This window comes from Staurois parvus, unplaced genomic scaffold (assembly GCF_062004578.1).
Source record: "Staurois parvus isolate SC_StPar_1 unplaced genomic scaffold, SC_StPar_1.0 ptg000015l, whole genome shotgun sequence".
Taxonomy (NCBI): domain Eukaryota; kingdom Metazoa; phylum Chordata; class Amphibia; order Anura; family Ranidae; genus Staurois; species Staurois parvus.
In genome coordinates, this window is record NW_028317811.1 from 3,113,660 (window position 1) to 3,132,645 (window position 18,986).

Sequence of the window (18,986 nt, forward strand, 5' to 3'; positions counted from 1 at the left end):
ACAATGGGTCTTGTGGCACAGAACTCTGCAACCCAAACATTTCTATATGGTAATGTGGCTTTTATGAAAATTTACTGCTGACAGAAGAATGTGGTGAAAAGGGGGTTGTATTTGGGGGATTGGGATACACATACCGGTGAACTAACTACTGCAATCAAGGGGATTTACGTCATTTTTTTGATGCACCATTTCCATGTATGTGACTTTCTGGTGCTTGTCCACCAACTGTTCTCCACCACAGTTATAAAGTATGAAACGGCAAACAAAAATGCTGCATTTTCATAAAAAGTGTCATATTGTTGGTAAAAAGGTAACAAACCTGCTGAACATAGAGGAACCCTGAGATGCTGTACCAACAGTAAATCTTTATTTTGTTTTGAAAGTCCAGGAAAGCCTAACTATAATCTGTCATATTTCAAAAACACACAGTTTTTTTATTAATACATTTGTAATGTTGGGTTTGTGTAATTAGTGATGCAGAATACTCATGAGGAGTGGTTTCCCTTGTGTCTACTTGAATGGCTCTGATCAATGGTGGGTTGCACACAGCTTGAGGAAGAGTATGGTATTGCTTGAAACTGTACAGTTGCTTGGCTTTATTCTTTTTGTATGCATACACATGGATTTTTTAAGTAAAACATTTTTGAATCAAGAGGAGATCTCATTCCTTTCTTTCATATATCACATAAGTCTTAAGTGTGCGTGAGCAAAAAATAAAAGTCACTTCAGGGAGGAGTCCTTATACATTTTAGGTAAAAAAGGGTTCAGGTAGACAAGTCTAATTAATACTAGTCCCTTCTTGCTTAGCCCCTTCAAAACGTTTGGAAGGAATTATAACCTCACAATTTTAAGATAAGGTGCAAAAAGAGAGGGCACCGTAGAAAACACAGCTATGCAATAATTAAATGCACAAGTATTTACACAGGAAACACAACAAATAATGTACACGATAAAATCATTTTGTTATGTGAAATAGTTTTTGCACTGTGCAAAATATATGTATCCTTTTTGTGTTAAAAATCCTTCCTACTCATATTTTTTCACCATTCCATGGATTCTGTCATGCTTCATTTTTTCCTGACAAAGGAAAAATAATTTGTAATAGGGATTATCTGCCCATTTATTATGATTATATAGTGTGCTATCAGTAAGCTTGGCAGGTCCCTCTGACAAGTCACACAAGAATATGTGATCCATCTCATGTGCGGTAATTGAAAGCTATTTGCTGTCATGGAACTTTCCACAATGAGCCAGATGTATCGAATAGGTGGGTCCCTTGAAAAGTTTTGATAAAATGCAGGACTAGTAACTGGAGCACATTTTACCACATTCTGCTTTGCAGAATTTATAACATTTAAGACTTTATTTTACCGATTCTCAATACATTTTGTTTTATAAATTTTAGCCTATTAAAAAGATTTTCTTGTATACATCAACCAAGCAGTGATTGTGCATTACAACAGAGACAACAGTTTTGTGCTTCCACAGTTTGTAACTTAGTCTACCAGTGTTACTAACACATGAATTATTTTAAAACCAAGTTGTTTTTAATTAAATTGCCTTGCATTTACTTATGTACTTTTTTTTTACTTAAGTAAAAAAAAAAAAATCAAAGTGATCCCCATTTTCACAAAAATACCCACATTATCCCCAGCGCTGTCCCCTATGGACTTAATGGTTTGGGTTCCAGTGCTGCTTAAATATGTTCACCTTTTGCTAAAAAAATAATAATTGCACTTTTTTGCAGGTAAAATAAATGTACATTTATTATTTTTTGTTGCAGGAGACTGTAAAGCATTACACCAGCGATCAGCAGATTGCTGGTGCCATGCAGGTCTCCTGCAAACCTGTCAACATATTTGCTTGTCCATACAGGCAAGCAGATATACTAACAGGAAGAATCAATGAACTACCATGGTGTTCCTCATGGTAGTTCATTGAAAACTATATACCAACAGCTGATAAGACTGTCAGGACTTGTAGTTTCTCATTCACAGAAAACTAAGTGAGTGATGCAGCATGGCGTTGTTTTTTTTTCCCGCTGTCAAAGCGGGGGCTGGTCTAATTATAACATGTTACACCATGAATATGGGTGTAACGTAACATGTTATGAAAGGTGAACTTATTTAACTTTTGATTTAGATGATGGCTGGCATAATTAAACCCACTTCCTTTGAATCCAGTATAGGGGAAGAGGAGATGGGGAATCACCACACATGTGGGGCTTACAGTATTCTTGAACGGAGTGGTGCTCCTAAGTTATAAATTGAATGCTACTCAGTCTAGGAGAAAGGACAGCCCACCTCTACCAAGGAAATACTTGTGACATGACCAGACCAGCCTGAAGACTGCAGTAAAAATGTATTTATAGGGTTTTTATAATTATCATTATTTTGTTTTTTTTTTAGAATAAACTATCTGAAGGGGTTTCAGAGAGGGTGGGAGAAAGCTGTAATCCCACATGAAGTATGTATATCTTGTTTTAATGTTTATCTTGTTGAGGGAAAAAAAAATATCCTGGGGAACTACATACATAGTAAGAATTTAGCAGACATTTTATCAATTGTGAAAAAATTGATGTATGCCTCAAAGCGTACAACAAAGGGAGGATTAACCTTTATTACATCACGTGAGAAACTGTCAGTGTTGTAATAAGAAATGCTGCATCATCAACATTCATTTAGTAATGAATGATGTTCATTTTATTGCAGGAAATAGCTAATATGTGTAGTCAGCCAATTACCTGAGCAGGGAATAAAGATTTCTGTGGGCATCTTGGTCATCAATGGTGCTGTCCTGACAGTTTCCTTTAAATATCGTTAGACAATTGCAGTAAAAAGAAAAAATGATCTCACCTGTTTCCTTCTTTCCGCCACCTGGTCGAGGTGTCTGTATAGGAGTCAGTTTTACCTTGTCTGCAGGTCCATCATTACAGTCTTGACCCTTAAAACCTGGACAACACCTCCACTCCAACTCTGTAACCACTTTATAGGATGTTACGTACCTTGGCCTGAAGCTCACCTTATACCTAAAAAGGGAAACAGAATCAGTATATGGTTAGTTAAAAAAGCTACAATCCACTTATTTCATTTAGCATATTAAAATTAAAAATTAGGTACACCTGTTCAATTGCTCGGCAGCCAATCGCATGGCAGGAACTCAATCCATTTAGGCATGTAGACGTGAAGACAACTTGCTGAAGTTCAAACCGAGCAATGGAAAAGAAAGGGGATTTAAGTGACTTTGAACATGGCATGGTTGTTGGTGCCAGATGGGCTGGTCTGAGTATTTAAAAAACTACTGATCTACTGGGATTTTCACCCACAACCATCTTTAGGGTTTACAGAGGATGGTCTGAAAAAGAGAAAATAGCCAGTGAGCAGCAGCTGTGTGGACAAAAATGTCCTGTTGATGTCAGAGGTCAGAGGAGAATGGGCAGACTAGTTTGAGATTATAGAAAGACATGCTATCATGTCAATATGGATCAAAATCTCCGAGGAATGTTTCCAACACCTTGTTGATTCTATGCCATGAAGAATTAAGGCAATTCTGAAGGCAAAGAGGGGATCAACCTGGTACTAGCAAGGTGTATCTAAGAAAGTGTCATAATAAAGTGAGTGTATACTAAATGCTGTGTTCATATATAAATGCAGATGACCTTTGTTTTAGAATGCATGGTGTGGAAGAATTTTTTTTTTCAGCTGCAACGATATCGCAATTCTTTAGGTTTTAGACACCTGTTTAGCTACACACATAATGACCCTTTCCCTATCAACACAGAATTTTTTTCTCAGCAGGAGGAAAAATTGCAAATCACATTAAAATAAAGGAAAAGGTGCACAGTGTAAACTTGGAATTTTAGAATACTAATGCTTTCTTTTAAAGTGCATATACAGTGAAGGAAATAGGTATTTAATCCCCTGATGATTTAGAATTTTTGCCCACTCACAAAGAAATGATCAGTCTAAAAATCGAATGGTAGGTGTATTGTAACACAGAGACAGAATAGCAACAAAAAATTCAAAAGAAATGCATGTTTAACAAATTATGCACTGATTTGCATGTTCATGAGGGAAATAAGTATTTGATCCCCTATCATTCAGCAGGATTTCTGGCTACCAGGTGTCTTTCATACAGGTAACAAGCTGAGATTAGAAGCAGTCTCTTAAAGGAAGTGCTGCTAATCTCATTTTGTTACCTGTATAAAAGACACTTGTCCACAGGAGCAATCAAACAATCAGATTCCAAACTCTACACCATGGCAAAGACCAAAGAGCCGTCCAAGGATGTCAGGGACAAGACTGTAGACCTACACAAAGCTGCACTGGGCTACAAAACTATCGCCAAGCAGCTTGGTGAGAAGGTGACAACAGTTGGTGCAATCATTCGCAAATGGAAGAAACACAAAACAACTGTCAGTCTCCCTAGGCCTGGTGCACTATGCAAGATCTCACCTCGTGGAGTGTCAATGATCATGAGAAAAGTGAGAAATCATCCCAGAACTACGCATGAGGATCTTGTCAATGATCTCCAGGCAGCTGGGACCACAGTCGCTAAAAAAACAAATCGGTAACACACTGCGCCGACAAGCATTGAAATCCTGCAGTGCCCGCAAGGTCACTCTGCTCAAGAAAGCACATGTCCAGGCCCGTCTGCAGTTTGCCACTGAACATCTGAATGATGCAGAGGAGGACTGGTTGAAAGTGGTGTGGTCAGATGAGATGAGATGAGAGGGGGTGTTTTTCTGTGAAGGGAACAGGACAACTGCACTGCATCAAAGGGACGATGGACTGGGCAATGTACCGTCAAATCTTGGGCGAGAACCTTCTTCCCTCAGCCAGGGCATTGAAAATGGGTTGTGGATGGGTGTTCCAGCATGATAATGACCTAAAACACATGGCCAAAGCAACAAAGGAGTGGCTCAAGAAGAAGCACATTAAGGTCCTGGAGTGGCCTAGCCAGTCTCCAGACCTTATCTGATTGAAAATCTGTGGAGGGAGCTGAAAGTTCAAGTTGCCAAACAACAGCCACCAAACCTTAATGACTTGGAGAGGATCTGCCAAGAGGAGTGGGCCAAAATCCCTCCTGAGATGTGTGCAAACCTGGTGGCCAACTACAGGAAACGTCTGACCTCTGTGATTGCCAACAAGGGATTTGCCACCAAGTACTAAGTCATGTTTTGTGAAGGGGATCAAATACTTATTTCCCTCATTAACATCCAAATCAGTGCATAATTTGTTAGACATGAATTTCTTTTGAATTTTGTGTTGCTATTCAGTCTCTCAGTGTTACAATACACCTACCATTTGATTTTTAGACTGATCATTTCATTGTGAGTGGACAAATATTCAAAATCAGCAGGGGAACAAATACTTATTTCCTTCACTGTAAAGCCATTTTTTACATTTAGTTTAGTTTTGGAGGAGTTAAAACCCCTGTGAGTTTGTCCATCTATGCCCTGTTGGGAACAGTTTCTCTTTCACTTACTGTCCTGGAGACACAGCAGCAGGTGAGAGGAAATCTCCCTAAAGTGAGGTAAAACCCCACCAGAACAGGGGCCTAGATTGGAAGATTTCTCCTCAACACCAGAAAGGTAACATTTTGGATCTCCCCTCACTTTGTGTCTTACTGACAATGGTAACCAGGACAAATGGAAAGGGTGAATCTCCCCAACAGGGAAGAGAGTAAAAAAAACAAAAAAAAAACTTGACAGGAGTCCTAACCCTCATTGAAAACTGGAAAAAAAGGATTTGGTATATATACACATTTGCTGTATCAAGCAGTACTCAACTGAAAAGTTTTAATCTGTATCACTTTGAAATCACGAGTAAGAATTGTAAGGAACAAAGGCTTTTGAGTTTGATGTTGGACCACTAAAGACAATGAGGGGAGTTTGTCAAAACTGAAGCAGACATAATCTGGAGCAGCAATGCATGGCAACCAATCAGCTTCTATCTTCCATTTTCAAAGCCTGAAATGGTTTTAAACCTCAGACGTGAAATATGAACAAAGCATATCCCTCTGTGCTGTGTACTTGTCTCAATCCAGAGCACTAAGGGTCATTTCTCTCCACTGCCTCATCCCTCTGCTTTAAGCATGAGTTACTTCTGAGGAGTTTTCCTGATACCAAGAGAAAAATGATGACAAAGGAAGGCACAGCCTGTGACTGAAAGCCTCAGCTTTGTTTCTGTGAGCCGTGTGAAGGAGGGGATATCTCTTCCCTCCAATCAGCTCTCCTCACTGAGCCCTGCAGAGTGTAACTTCATCTCCCCACCCCCTGCTATTCAGAGCTGAGATATCCTGTGTAAATTCTGTACTTTTAACGGCTATATGATACAGATGGCTATAGACAGACAGGTACAACTTATAGAGGAGAATTTGTTTCATCTCTTTGTATAACCTGAGGCCAAGCCACTTCACCAGGTATATGTAAGGGTTTACAACCACTTTAGCTGAACAGGGTAAAGATAGAACCTGGTTTGATGTAGTTTCGGCTCTGTCATGTAATTGTTGGCATTCTATTGAAAATGTTAGTTGCCTAGCTATGTTTGGCTTCAATACATTGAAATTTCTGCCACTCATTTTCAACATACATCTTTTGGGTCTGTAACTCAAAGACTTTAGAAAGCACTAAAGTCAGAGTATTAGCAAGGCAGCCAGGTAATTATTTTTGAAGGAGAGACCCCCACTAGCTGCCCCCACACTTCTTTAGTTAATGAATACTTTATTGTGGATGCCTAATAAAATTATTTTACAAACTACAGTCTTTTAGGGCCAGTTTTCACTGTTGTCGTTTGCCCATGGTTTGGTAAAAAAAAACCACACAGAACCAGCAAAGCAAAATCTTTACTATTTTATTGGTACAGCTTAGTCTCTTCAGTTGTGGGTTTAGCAAAAGGTAGCCTGCAGTTCCGTCCCTCCATTTTTCAAAAGATGAATATTGCCTTCAATGGACGAGCAAAAAAAAAAAAAAACATAGGCAAAGTGCATGTAAACTGGGAAGAGAACAAAAAAATATGGGCATTTTAAAAAAGAAGCTCCTAGTAATTTAAAATCAATTGTACGAAACCAAAACCTATTTGTAACATTATTCTACTTTTCTACGTTGGTTAAAAAAAAAAAAAAAAAAGTTAATCATTTGGTGACTGATGAGTCTCCGTTGACATTTACATGCTTCCTATGAGGATTCTGGTGCATTACCACTTCCCGATGTTTTAGATTTGTGGGTTGGAATAGGTTGCAATGTGAATTATGCCATTGTAATAGAACATAAAAAACATGCATCATTGTGTCCACTGACAACCAAAGCAAGCAGGAAATGAAAACATGGAAATCTTGTCACAGGAAAGAAAAGTATGCAAAGTCTCATGAGTCCATACACAACAGACTGCGTAAATAAGTATGCAGATAGTCAGCTGGTTCTCAACACAGATAAAAGGAAAATAGAGAACGCAGATATTTTATATTACATTCATACATTTCCATTATATCAAAGTAGTGGTAAGTAGTGAAGTGGTAAAAAAGTTAAAGAAAAATGGGCTCATGATGCCCTTGGACACTAAACAACTGCCGGGAGGACACTAGAACGTTAATAGTTCAAACACAATTGACTGGTATGGGCAACACCGCTACTCTCTTTTCCATTAATTTCTATATCGCACATTAGTCCTAATATCCACCTTCTCTTTTTCCAAGTATATTATTTTCCAATGTATCTATGTATATACCATACCTGTGGGATCCCTCTAGAAAATGGAAATCAATGTAGCAGACACCACTACTACAGTGATCTTTACTAGCTTCTGCATCTCATGATGAGTGCCTGTCCTGCTGCATTTTAAACGCAGGAGGACAGCCACTGGCACGGCTGCTATTCAGAGATTGTTTTGAATTTTGTCAATGAATACAAAATGTTCTCTGATTGGATGAGGTAAAGAGGCAGGGTAGGCATGTCTCCACATTGTCCAATCAGAATGCTTTGCATTCATTGGAGGAAAAGCAAAGTATTCTCTGAATGGCACCTGTGCCCAGTGGTGAACCTCCAGTGTCCAGAATGCTGCAGGGCAGCTGGTCAGCAAAGGACCCACAAGCTAGCGAAGATCACTGGAGTAGGGATGTCTACTACAGTGATTTCCAGCTTCTAGAGGGATCCCACAAGTATCCAGGCATATCCATACCAAAGTAACTATGTAGAAATATCTAGATCTGTAATTCTTCTTTAAAGCTATACTGCACTGCATGGCATTTAAACTATGATAAACAGGCTTAGAAGGGCCAATAAGGGGACTTTTGGCTAAGCCAGCCCTCTCAACATGAAAGGTGTGGCATATAGTAGCCATAGTATCAAGGACTTGAAATCTGTTGTAAAGCTGACAAACTGCACAGGGAGATATTAGGATCAGTTAGGAAACTGTACTTTAGTTCGGATTGCTAGTTCTTGGCCAATCAACCCTCTTTGCTGCCATATTTGCCCATTGGGGGCCTTTTTACCTTTCATTGTATTTTGTGGATCATTTGACATCAGCAGTTTTTTTTTTTGCTGTGAGGGTTTCCCTTAAAAAATGGGATGGAGATCACTTTCTATCATTCTAACCCATTGATCAGTCATCAGGACAAACAGAGGGGGTCACTCTACCCAGAAGAGACACAGACAGCAACATAAACCTGTCAGGGTTTTCAACACTCTATCCAAAACTAAAAAGGTTTGACTTAAGCCCTAACTAATAAACTAAAAAAACCTAACATGTAATCACAGTGAACGTGCCTCCACTGAAACCAATTGATCTGAAGAACTCATGAAGAATTCCACAATGAGGCCATTTTCTTGTACCTGTAAGTTTTGAACTCCAGCCTGAAATCCAGCTGTTTTAGTGTTTTCTAATTACTCACTAATTAGAGCTTGTTGTATGTTGAGGCCAAAACAATGGGGACAGCTTGACCGGATGCCAAAATGTGTTGCATTTTGAGAATGTAATTGACAAGTATAAAAATTCACAAATTTCAAATTCAAATTCAGTATGTCAGTATCTTTAGCAGTATAAAACCTGTATGACATCCTTCTCCACTTCCTCAGTTTCCTGATTTTGCAGAAAAGGTTATCTGCTCTATAGCTGTATTAATATTTATGATCCATGGACACATGGACTCAGTTCTACAGGTACATAGTCCCAGGGGCAGGCTGCTGTACAGTGTTCATTACCATCAAACAAACACAGATTTGTTACATTCCCACTTAATCTTTCCATCTCAGCAAACCCAAGATTGAGTCTATTTTCCCTGATTTGGTTCCCAGTTGTAATAGCCTAGGGAGATCCTGTTTCCTCTCTAAATGGTGGTCTCAAACCACCTGTTTGAACCAGTGTTATCTATATTGTTCAGTAATTTAAAAAAAAAAAAGATTTAACTTTTTTTTTTACTAGGGTATTCTACAGGAGAACAAGCTTAGTAAGGACCTGTTATTCCTTTTTCCTTAGGGCTGGGAGAAGTATTTTTTTCTAACATAGAGCTTAGATAATTGACCCTTTATCTTTTCCATAGCCACAGTCCACTGAGGGGGGTCACAGCAGAACTTCACCTTTGGTGAAGCTTAGCCATCCAGGGTAACAACATAGTCTTACTAAGCAAATAAAAGAGGTTTAAATTAAAGCAGATGACAAGGTCAAAATGAACATTAAGTTCCCCACCAAGAACCAAGTCTGTCCCCTTTCTACCAGGAGCACAGTGTCATTCTCCAATTGTGCAAAACCCTAGTTAGATAGGTAGGTCTCTGTTGGTTTCTCTGTGCTTCCTTTGCATTGCATGTCAAGAGTGCAGTCCTTACATTTTTACATATCATAATTATTCACAATAAAATTGAGACGCTAAGGATTACCAAACTGAATTCAGTAAGTTCTGTGTTATGTCTTTTCATTTGGAAGGTCTACATCTCACCTAAAAAAGATAACTACTGAAGACCTCAGCCATCTCAAGTTCCTAACAGGTCAAGTTTTAGGTTTCAAAATTTGACTTTCCTAAAATTTAAATATTTTTGTAAAAGGTTATTTCATCTATGAGATCCTATTTGAAAAATATAATTTAAAACACACTTAGAAATATATTTAAAAAATAAAAAGAGAATTTGATACAAGATTAGAAAAAAAACATGATACAGTTTCGGTGGAGAATGTAAATTGTGTTGTCAGGGAAATGTAGCTGTGTCATACCATGATTCCTAGGTAATGTTTAACATCTGGTATATATTTTCTTTCTTATAGGTTAAGTCTGTAGTGCTTGGAAAAAAAATCTATCCAATTAATCAGAGATCACATTCATTTGTGCACAGGATTCCTTGTTCTACTTGGCTGATTCAGTGATGATGACCATCTAAGATCATTTGGAAACACAGTGTAAGATGACCCCAATGTCTAGAAAAGGAAATGAGACTTGGAAAGAGAATTCTGTAAATTATTCCAGGTCATGTCACTGCATGACCAAACCAGCAATACAATTCATTTAGCTTTAGGTAGTATACATTACGGACAGGCTAGAAACTTAACGCTGGGAGTGTGGGCTAACAGTTCATCCTCCACCTTTATTATTTTTACACATAAGTCTAAAGTGAATTAACCCAGTCTTTATATAGCCAATTAGCTAACTTTGTATGTGCTGGAAATAAACTTTCGTGATCATGAAGCACATTTTTGTTCTCATAATAAAGTCTTTGTGAATGACATCTGACCTGCATAATGGTGGTAGTCAGTTCATATTACGTTGACTTGTAGTGCGTTGGGAATTAGTGGACAGAACTGCTATGCTGGCCACATTTTCAACAAATTATTAGTAATTTAACAGTACATGATTAAATATCTCATCTGCGGCTTTTCACATATTTTCTGCTGCACAAAACTGCACCATTCTAATTATCACAAAAGTTGAAAATGTATTTATTACAGGTCTAGGAAAAGATGTTGTTTGTCAGATGATAAACCACTATCTCTGAGAAAATAAAGGCTAGTGATAATTTCAAACACAAGCAACAGCTAGAACTGACAAATGGAGATGGCTTTGGGCCATCACGAAACAGAAAGCAAATACCAAGCACTCTTTGACTAGCCCAGGACCAGTTTGGCAGCCTGGCAGTTTAGCTGTAGCCTCCCTAGCGGTCTGATTATGTCAGTATTTCTGTGCTCAAAGCAGTACATTTTTTTGCATGGAAATATGTAGTTTTTTTATTGTAGGCCTGTAATTTTTAGGAATAACCCACTGAAATCTGTCCAAACAAGAGTCTAGTAAACATCCCGGGTATGTTAAAATTTGAAACACGAAATCATAAATTATAATTTAATAAATAAATCATAAAAAATATAAATTTAATAATAAAGGTATTTCAATAATATAATCAAACCAAAAACACTGAAATTTGAAATATAGCGCCAAGTTCGCACATCACTGAGCAAAGTCGCAAAATCGTTTTCAGTGTCTGATGACGAATTTCCCCACGAATCATTATCACTCAATTCTGCAAGTAGTTCTAATTTACTATCGCTGTTCTCTAGCTGGTCTAAAACCGCTTTTGACCAAAAGGGACGCTTTTTGGACGCCATGGACATTTCTCAGTTTCCAGGCAGAAAGAACAGTAAAAATGCAGGCAGGGCACAGGACAAAGCACTAAGGACAAAATGTATGTGAAATGCTTTGATACAGTAATGTTTTACTATGCGATTTTACTGCATTTAGTGAATGTCACTTTTTGCCATTTTTAAATTTCCTGCCATTCTGTCCCCCGTATATCTTGACGTTGCAGGGAACGGAACCCGGAAGACGGATGCCAGCATCGGCCGGAGTAGATGGCAGGGAACGCTGTAGGAGCGACATAATGGGAGCGAAGGTCAAGGTAAGTGAAGAAGAGATCCCGAAGCAACGCTGCAAGGTATTCCCGAGTGTAGGTTTGGTTTACCGTTTGTGGTGCTGAAACTTTACCCCGAGCTACACTCAGGAATACCTCCAGGGAGGTTAAAGAGACACTGTCACCTTGTCCAATCAGAGCAAAGTGCAGGTGTCCCTGTGTAAAGGCCTTCCCAACCAACAGATATTTACCTTTCCGGGAAATACTCCTTCCTTCATTGCAGCCACCACAAAAATATCCAGTGTTGCAGCTCAAGGGGACACATGAACTCAGGAGGACACATGAATCAATTCATAATATGCATAAGATATACAGTAGGAAAAAATAATTATTTGATCCCCTGCAGATTTTGTAAGTTTTCCCACTTACAAAGAAATGAAGGGTCAATTTTTTATCATAGGTGTATTTTAAAAATGATAGAGACAAAATATCAACCAAAAATCCAGAAAAAAAAGTACATGGTACAAATGTTTTAAATTGAGTTGCAGTTCATTGAGCAAAATAAGTATTTGATCCCCTACCAACCAACAATAATTCTGGCTCCCACAGACTGGCTATGTGCTCATGTGGTACATAATTAGTCCTGTCAATTTAAGAAGGTGCTCCTAATGACAACTCGTTATGTGTATAAAAGACACCTGTCCACAGAATTTCTTTCTTCCATTCAAACCTTGCCACCATGGGCAAGACCAAAGAGTTGCAAAGGACGTCAGGGACAAGATTGTAGACCTGCACAAGGCTGGAATGGGCTACAAAACCATCAGCAAGAAGCTTGGGGAGAAGCAGACAACTGTTGGGAGGGATTATTTGCAAATGGAAGAAATCCAAAATAACCATCAATCGCCCTCGGTCTGGAGCTCCATGCATGATTTCACCTCATGGGGTAAGGATGGTCATGAAAAAAGTGAGGGATCATCCCAGAACTACAAGGGAAGAGCTTGTGAATGATCTAAAGGCAGTTGGCACCACAGTCACCAAACAAACCATTGATGACACAATACGCCACCATGGATTCAAATCCTGCAGCGGTTGGAGGAAGAAAAAGGCTGACTATGACTCCATACCTGCAGTCAAGCACGAAGGTGGAAACATTATGCTTTTGTGCTTTTCCTCTGCTAAAGGTACAGGCCAACTGTGCCGCATTGAGGGGCCAATGGACAGGGCCATGTATTATAAAAGTTTGGATGAGAACCTTATTCCCTCAGCCAGAACACTGTAGATGGGTCGTGGATGGGTGTCACGTACCTACTGACGGTTGCTCTATGGATCCACAGACCGGGATTCCCCAGGGTGCGGAGTCTAAGCCCCAGTCTGCTTGTTCACCAGAGCCCCTGATGGTAGGGATGGACTTGGAGCAGGCTGAGACCAGGTTGCGGCCCCTGGGTACACCCAGCTGTAGTAGAGGAAACTGCCAGTGGCACGTAGCTGGATAAGTGCCTGATGTGAGGAGGCTGAACAGGCCTTGACAGTAACGGATGGATCCGTGCAGGATGGATGGATGGATGGAACACATTGTGAACAGTAGCAGAGTCAGACAGGCCGAGTCGGTATCAATGGAGGCAGAACAGAGCAGCAGACAGAGAATTGTCGGGTCACAAGCCAGGTTCAGCAGCAGGAGATCAGATAATCGGGGACAGGTAGAAGAATGGTCAAACGAGCCAGGAGTCAGGGCAGGAGATGGGCAGCAGTAATCAGGATCAGGCAGGGCTCGGCAACAACAAGATACTCTCACAGGAACAGGATAAACAGGAACAAGACCATATGGCAATGTGAGCATTGCAAGAGCTGGTTTAAATAGCCAACCTGGCGCCGACAGGCGCACCTGGGTCCTAGTGCCCGCACGGAGCCGTCATTGGTGACAGGCGCGCCTGGGTCCTAGTGCCCACCTGCCTGTACGTCTTGTCGGGATCCTACGCATGTGCAGATTCATGCGCCGCGGCGATCTTCTCATTCCCTGACAATGGGTCTTCTAGCATGACAATGACCCAAAACATACCTCCAAGGTAACAAAGGAGTGGTTCAAGAAGAAGCACATTAAGGTCCTGGCATGACCTACCCAGTCTCCAGACCTTAATCCTATAGAAAATTTATGGAGGGAGTGGAAATTTAGAGTTACCAAGCAACAGCCAAGAAACCTTAAGGATTTAGAGAAGATCTGTAAAGAAGAGTGGACCAAATCCCTCCTGAGATGTGTGCAAACCTGGTAACCAACTACAAGAAACATCTTACCTCCGAGCTTGCCAACAAGGGTTTCTCCACCAAGTACTAAGTCATGTTTTGCTTGGGGATCAAATACTTATTTTACTCACTGAACTGCAACTCAATTTACACCCTGTTCCAAATTGTTATGCAAATGATATTTTTCTCATTTACCTAAATAATTGATGTAAATAACAGTCAGCATAATTCTCATGTTATCAACTATTAAGAGTACAATTCCAATTTTATTGAACAAACCTCCTAATGATAACAGTATTTTTTTTAAACATAAAAAAAAACGTACAATGCACTGTTCCAAATTATTACGCACAGTAAGTTTCAAAACACTTTATAGGTTGTAAAGAACTGAAAATTGTCATTTGTTGTGTTTGCAGCATATTTACTGAAATCAAAAGCTATCTCAATCAAACTTTTAACAGCATTTTAACTTTTTAAACATTTTAACAGGTCACGTTACATTTTAACATAGGACCCCTTATTTGATAGCAGCTTCACAAGTCTTGCATCCATTGAACTTGTGAGTTTTTGGACAGTTTCTGCTTGAATATGTTTGCAAGATGTCAGAATAGCCTCCCAGAGCTGCTGTTTGGATGTAAACTGCCTCCCACCCTCATAGATCTTTTGCTTGAGGATGCTCCAAAGGTTCTCAATAGGATTGAGGTCAGGGGAGGATGGAGGCCACACCATGACTTGCTCTCCTTTTATCCCCATAGCAGCCATTGGAGATGGTGCATTGTCATGCATGAAGATGATTTTATTACGGAAAGCATAGTTCTTCCTTCTGTACCAGGGAAGAAAGTGGTCAGTCATAAACTCCACATACTTTGCAGAGGTCATCTTTACACCTTCGGGGACCCTAAAGGGGCCGACCAGCTCTGTTCCCATGATTCCGGCCCAAAACATGACTCCACCACCGCCTTGCTGACGTCGCAGCCTTGTTGGAACAGGGTGGCCGTTCACCAACCATCCACTACTCCATCCATCTGGACCATCCAGGGATGCATGGCACTCATCAGTGAACAGGACTGTTTGAAAATTAGTCTTCATGTATTTTTCTGCCCAATGCAGCCGTTTCTGCTTGTGAGCATTGGTTAGTGGTTGCCGAATAGAAGGTTTATGCACAGTTGCAAGACTCTGGAGGACTCTACACCTTGATGTCCATGGGACTCCAGAGGCACCAGCAGGTTCAAATATCCGTTTGCTGCTATGTAATGGTATTTTAGCAGCTGCTCTCTTGATCCGATGCATGGATCTGGCAGAAATCTTCCTCAATGTGCCTTTATCTGCACAAACCCATCTGTGCTCTGAATCAGCCACAAATCTCTTAATAGTGCGATGATCACGCTTAAGTTTTCGTGAAATATCTAATGTTTTCATACCTCGTCCAAGGCATTGAAGTATTTCACTCTTTTCGGCAGCAGAGAGATCCTTTTTCTTCCCCATATTGCTTGAAAATGGTGCTCTGCTTAATAATGTGGAACACCCTCCTTTTAGTAGTTTTTCCTTAAATTGGGCTCACCGACCAAACTAATTATCACAGGTGTCCGAGATTGTTTTCAGTGATCAGAAGAGCCCTGAGACACAATGCCATCCATGAGTTAAACTGAAAAACAAAATATTTAATCTTTGTGACACTTAAATAGAATTTGCATAATAATTTGGAACAGGGTGTATAACATTTGCATCATGTGTTTTTTCTGAATTTTTGGTTGATATTCTATCTCTGTCATTTAAAATACACCTAGGATGGAGCTTTGCCATCATGTCAAACATTTCATTCTGGGAGGAGATTCCATGCTCCCATATACATGAAAGCACAGGGTTTTTACAGTGCAGATGAAGTAGAAAGGACTGTGGGGGGAGCACTGGAGATGAGAGTAAAAAGTGGTCAGGTGTTGGCCTTTACACAGACACTGTTACTTTAACCCGAATACTCAAGGTGATAGTGTACCTTTAAATAAAAACCTAATTTTAGAGAGAAATATGTAAGCGGCTATTGATGACCTCCATTGGAAAGGGCCAATCGTCTGTTTCTAGTTTTAGAACTTTCTAAAACATTAAAAATGGCACAATCATGCAGCCAGTGAAGTCAGAACTGTCATTATGCATGCTTATTTCATGTCAGTGACTGAAGTATTGAAGCCACTGGATCAGCATGAAGGCTAGAGAACCACTGTGTTCAAAAAGAGTGATTAGCAGAGTCATATTTTTACATTTTTATATCAGTACAGGTTTCCTTTAAATGCAAAAGAAATGCAAGCATAAAGTGGGCAGACCTATTTAAGTGAACTAGTTAGTCAGCTGCAAATTGCCAGGACTACTATCTACAGTAAACTATCTAAAGTAGTCATGACAGGCATTCTTGAAGCCTGAGCTGTCCTCAGGGCTGGATTTCTTCATAGCACACATAGGTCACAGTCTAGGTTGGCAGTGCTAGCAGTGGTGGCACCCAGCAATCCCACTGCTGACAGACATCAATATATCATAATGTATTCTAAACGTTTTAAGGCTCCCTCCCTGCCAACCAACCAACCAAAGAAATTCAATCTTCTTCACTGTTACAGTCCCTGCATTCTCTGTGCAGTTGCTTAAAAGGCATAGGTATGGATTTGCAGTTCAATGTTCATGGTGGTTTCATTAACAATTTTGACCTGAGCAACTGGTTTCTGTCTCTGTGTCAGTCTAGTTCTGATTCTGTCTTGATTAATATGTTTAGGATTCCACACCAACAGACATTCAAATCAATAAGCATATATGAAGGTTTTAGTGGCACTTGCACAGTTAAGGTTTAGGCAGATACCCTTGAGGGCTACCCTTTGAAAAGCTGATGGGGGGAGGCAGGGTAAAACAGGAAGAAACAGTCAGCTGCAACAAGAAAGGGCAAAAGGAAGTATAAATTTGACCAATTCCGAAGATGAAGATGAGATTTACTGAAACCTTCATGAAACATCAGTGACTGCTACAGGACATAAATATATATTTTTTAAAAATATTTTGGATGGCACTCGTATCCAAACCTTTTTTTACAGAAAATGTGGTATCAGTGTCCTCGGCAGTCTCCCTCTGGGAAGCCTATAAGGTTACCTTGCGAGGCCACCTCATTCAGATGTCCTCACTCAAAAAAAGGAAAGAGAAAGGAAGATTCAAAAGCTTTCCACTCAACTGGACTCTGCTGACACTGCCTGGAAATCCTCCCCCTCGGCCGTGACCCGACAGCCCATGATGCAGTCGGCATGGAACTAGACCTCCTGCCTTTCGACTGTAGCACTACCCCCTTGGGTAGTCTACAGCAAGGTCAATTGCAGTTGGTAAGCGCTTATATTTTACTACGGAGGTGGAGGTCTTTACTTCACTGTCCTTTTGACTCCACGGTGACTGACTTTTTACTCAGATTCAAGAACACTTGGAAACAATGAATTTCACATGAATGGAGCTTATATAATTTTTGGCAATCTTTATTTGGTTGACATGTTGAATAAGCACATCTACTATTGTGTATGTTAGTAATGCACTTTTTAACACTAAGGTTCTTTATGCACTTGAATTAAGTTTTGAACACATTACAGCATGGCTTAATGTATTATAATTAATGTTAATATGTGAAAAATATTTTAAAGTAGAGCCTGCTGCTAATTGGCTGATTATTTTGAGCACATTTTGTTTTTCCACATAAGCGCAGTTTCTTTGAATTTTGATTTCTGGCCTACTACAATAGCATGTGGTGAGGTGAACTACTTTCTCCCTATGGGCGCACATCTCCATGATCTCAAAAACCACTGCGGAAGCACAGAATCCCCAAGCCTTTCAGCCAATTTCTCTGTTGATCGAGGACATGAACAAATATCTTCGCTGCCTGATTCACAGGGAGCCGGCTGGCTTTGTGTGAATCAGACTGCCAGATGGGGGATAACATTCGTAAGGTGATCCACCTTATTAACTTGCTGAACAAACGCAAGATCCCAGGGTTCCTTCTCTTGCTTGATAGCTACAAGGTGTTAAACACCCTTTCCTGGGACTACCTGAGCTATGTGCTGCAACTCTGGGGCTTTGGAGAGTCAGTCTTGGCCTGGCTCTAGGCTCTTTATTCCTCTCCTACAGCCACAGTCCACTGTGCGTGTAATTTCTCTACCTCCTTTCCCATTTTCAGGAGAAGGAGGCAGGGCCACCCACTCTCCCCAGTCCTTTTTATTCCGACTGACTTCTTCTTACCGCTCTTTGTTCCCTGCTAGCTACTACCAACTCTTACGCTTTATTACTGCTCTCATGGAGTCATGGCGATTCCCGACTCTGTTGTGGATTGTCCGAACACACGTGGGCAAGAAGACCTTTCTTCCTAGGATCTAGTACTACTTCAGAACCTTACGGATTCTTTCATCTGGGCCTACAAACACCCCAGAGTCTCACGCTCCACAGTATAATCCCACAGGTTACGGAGTGGGCTTGGAGTCCAGAATGTATCAAAATATTATATGGAAGTGCAAATCTCACAGCTCACTGTGCTGCATACGACCTCAGATCTCCCCTTATGGGTACTCCTAGAGATTCCAAATTGTGCCTCCATTCTGGTCTCTGCCCTCCTGTGGCTCTCACGCAAATTGCGCCCTCCTTCCTTCAGCCCTCTTATGCCGTATAGTCTGCGTCTTTGAGGCTCGGTCCAATATTCCAGCAACTTGATGTCTCCATTTCTTTCCTCCTGCTCTTTTACAACCCTCTTTATCTGCTGAGGTTAGAACAGCCCCAGGTCTTCTCATGGTCGCTTGCCCATGGTTTTTCTCAGGTCCATCACTTTTTGGGATCCCGCTCGCTCCCATCTTGGCCATCTCTCCGAGAGACACACAAAGCGCTCCCTTCAGAGATTTAAGCCACATGCAGCTTTGCCACT

At 40.4% G+C, this 18,986-nt stretch overlaps 1 protein-coding gene across 1 annotated transcript in view; it reads right to left on the reverse strand.

The window, feature by feature from the left end:
* Window positions 1–18,986, reverse strand: part of EMILIN2 (elastin microfibril interfacer 2) — a 95,220-nt gene that overhangs the window by 38,416 nt on the left and 37,818 nt on the right. Inside the window, exon 3 of the mRNA XM_089678212.1 lies at window positions 2,856–3,028. Coding sequence (XP_089534338.1) covers window positions 2,856–3,028 — 173 coding nt within the window. The remainder of the gene's footprint in view (window positions 1–2,855; window positions 3,029–18,986) is intronic.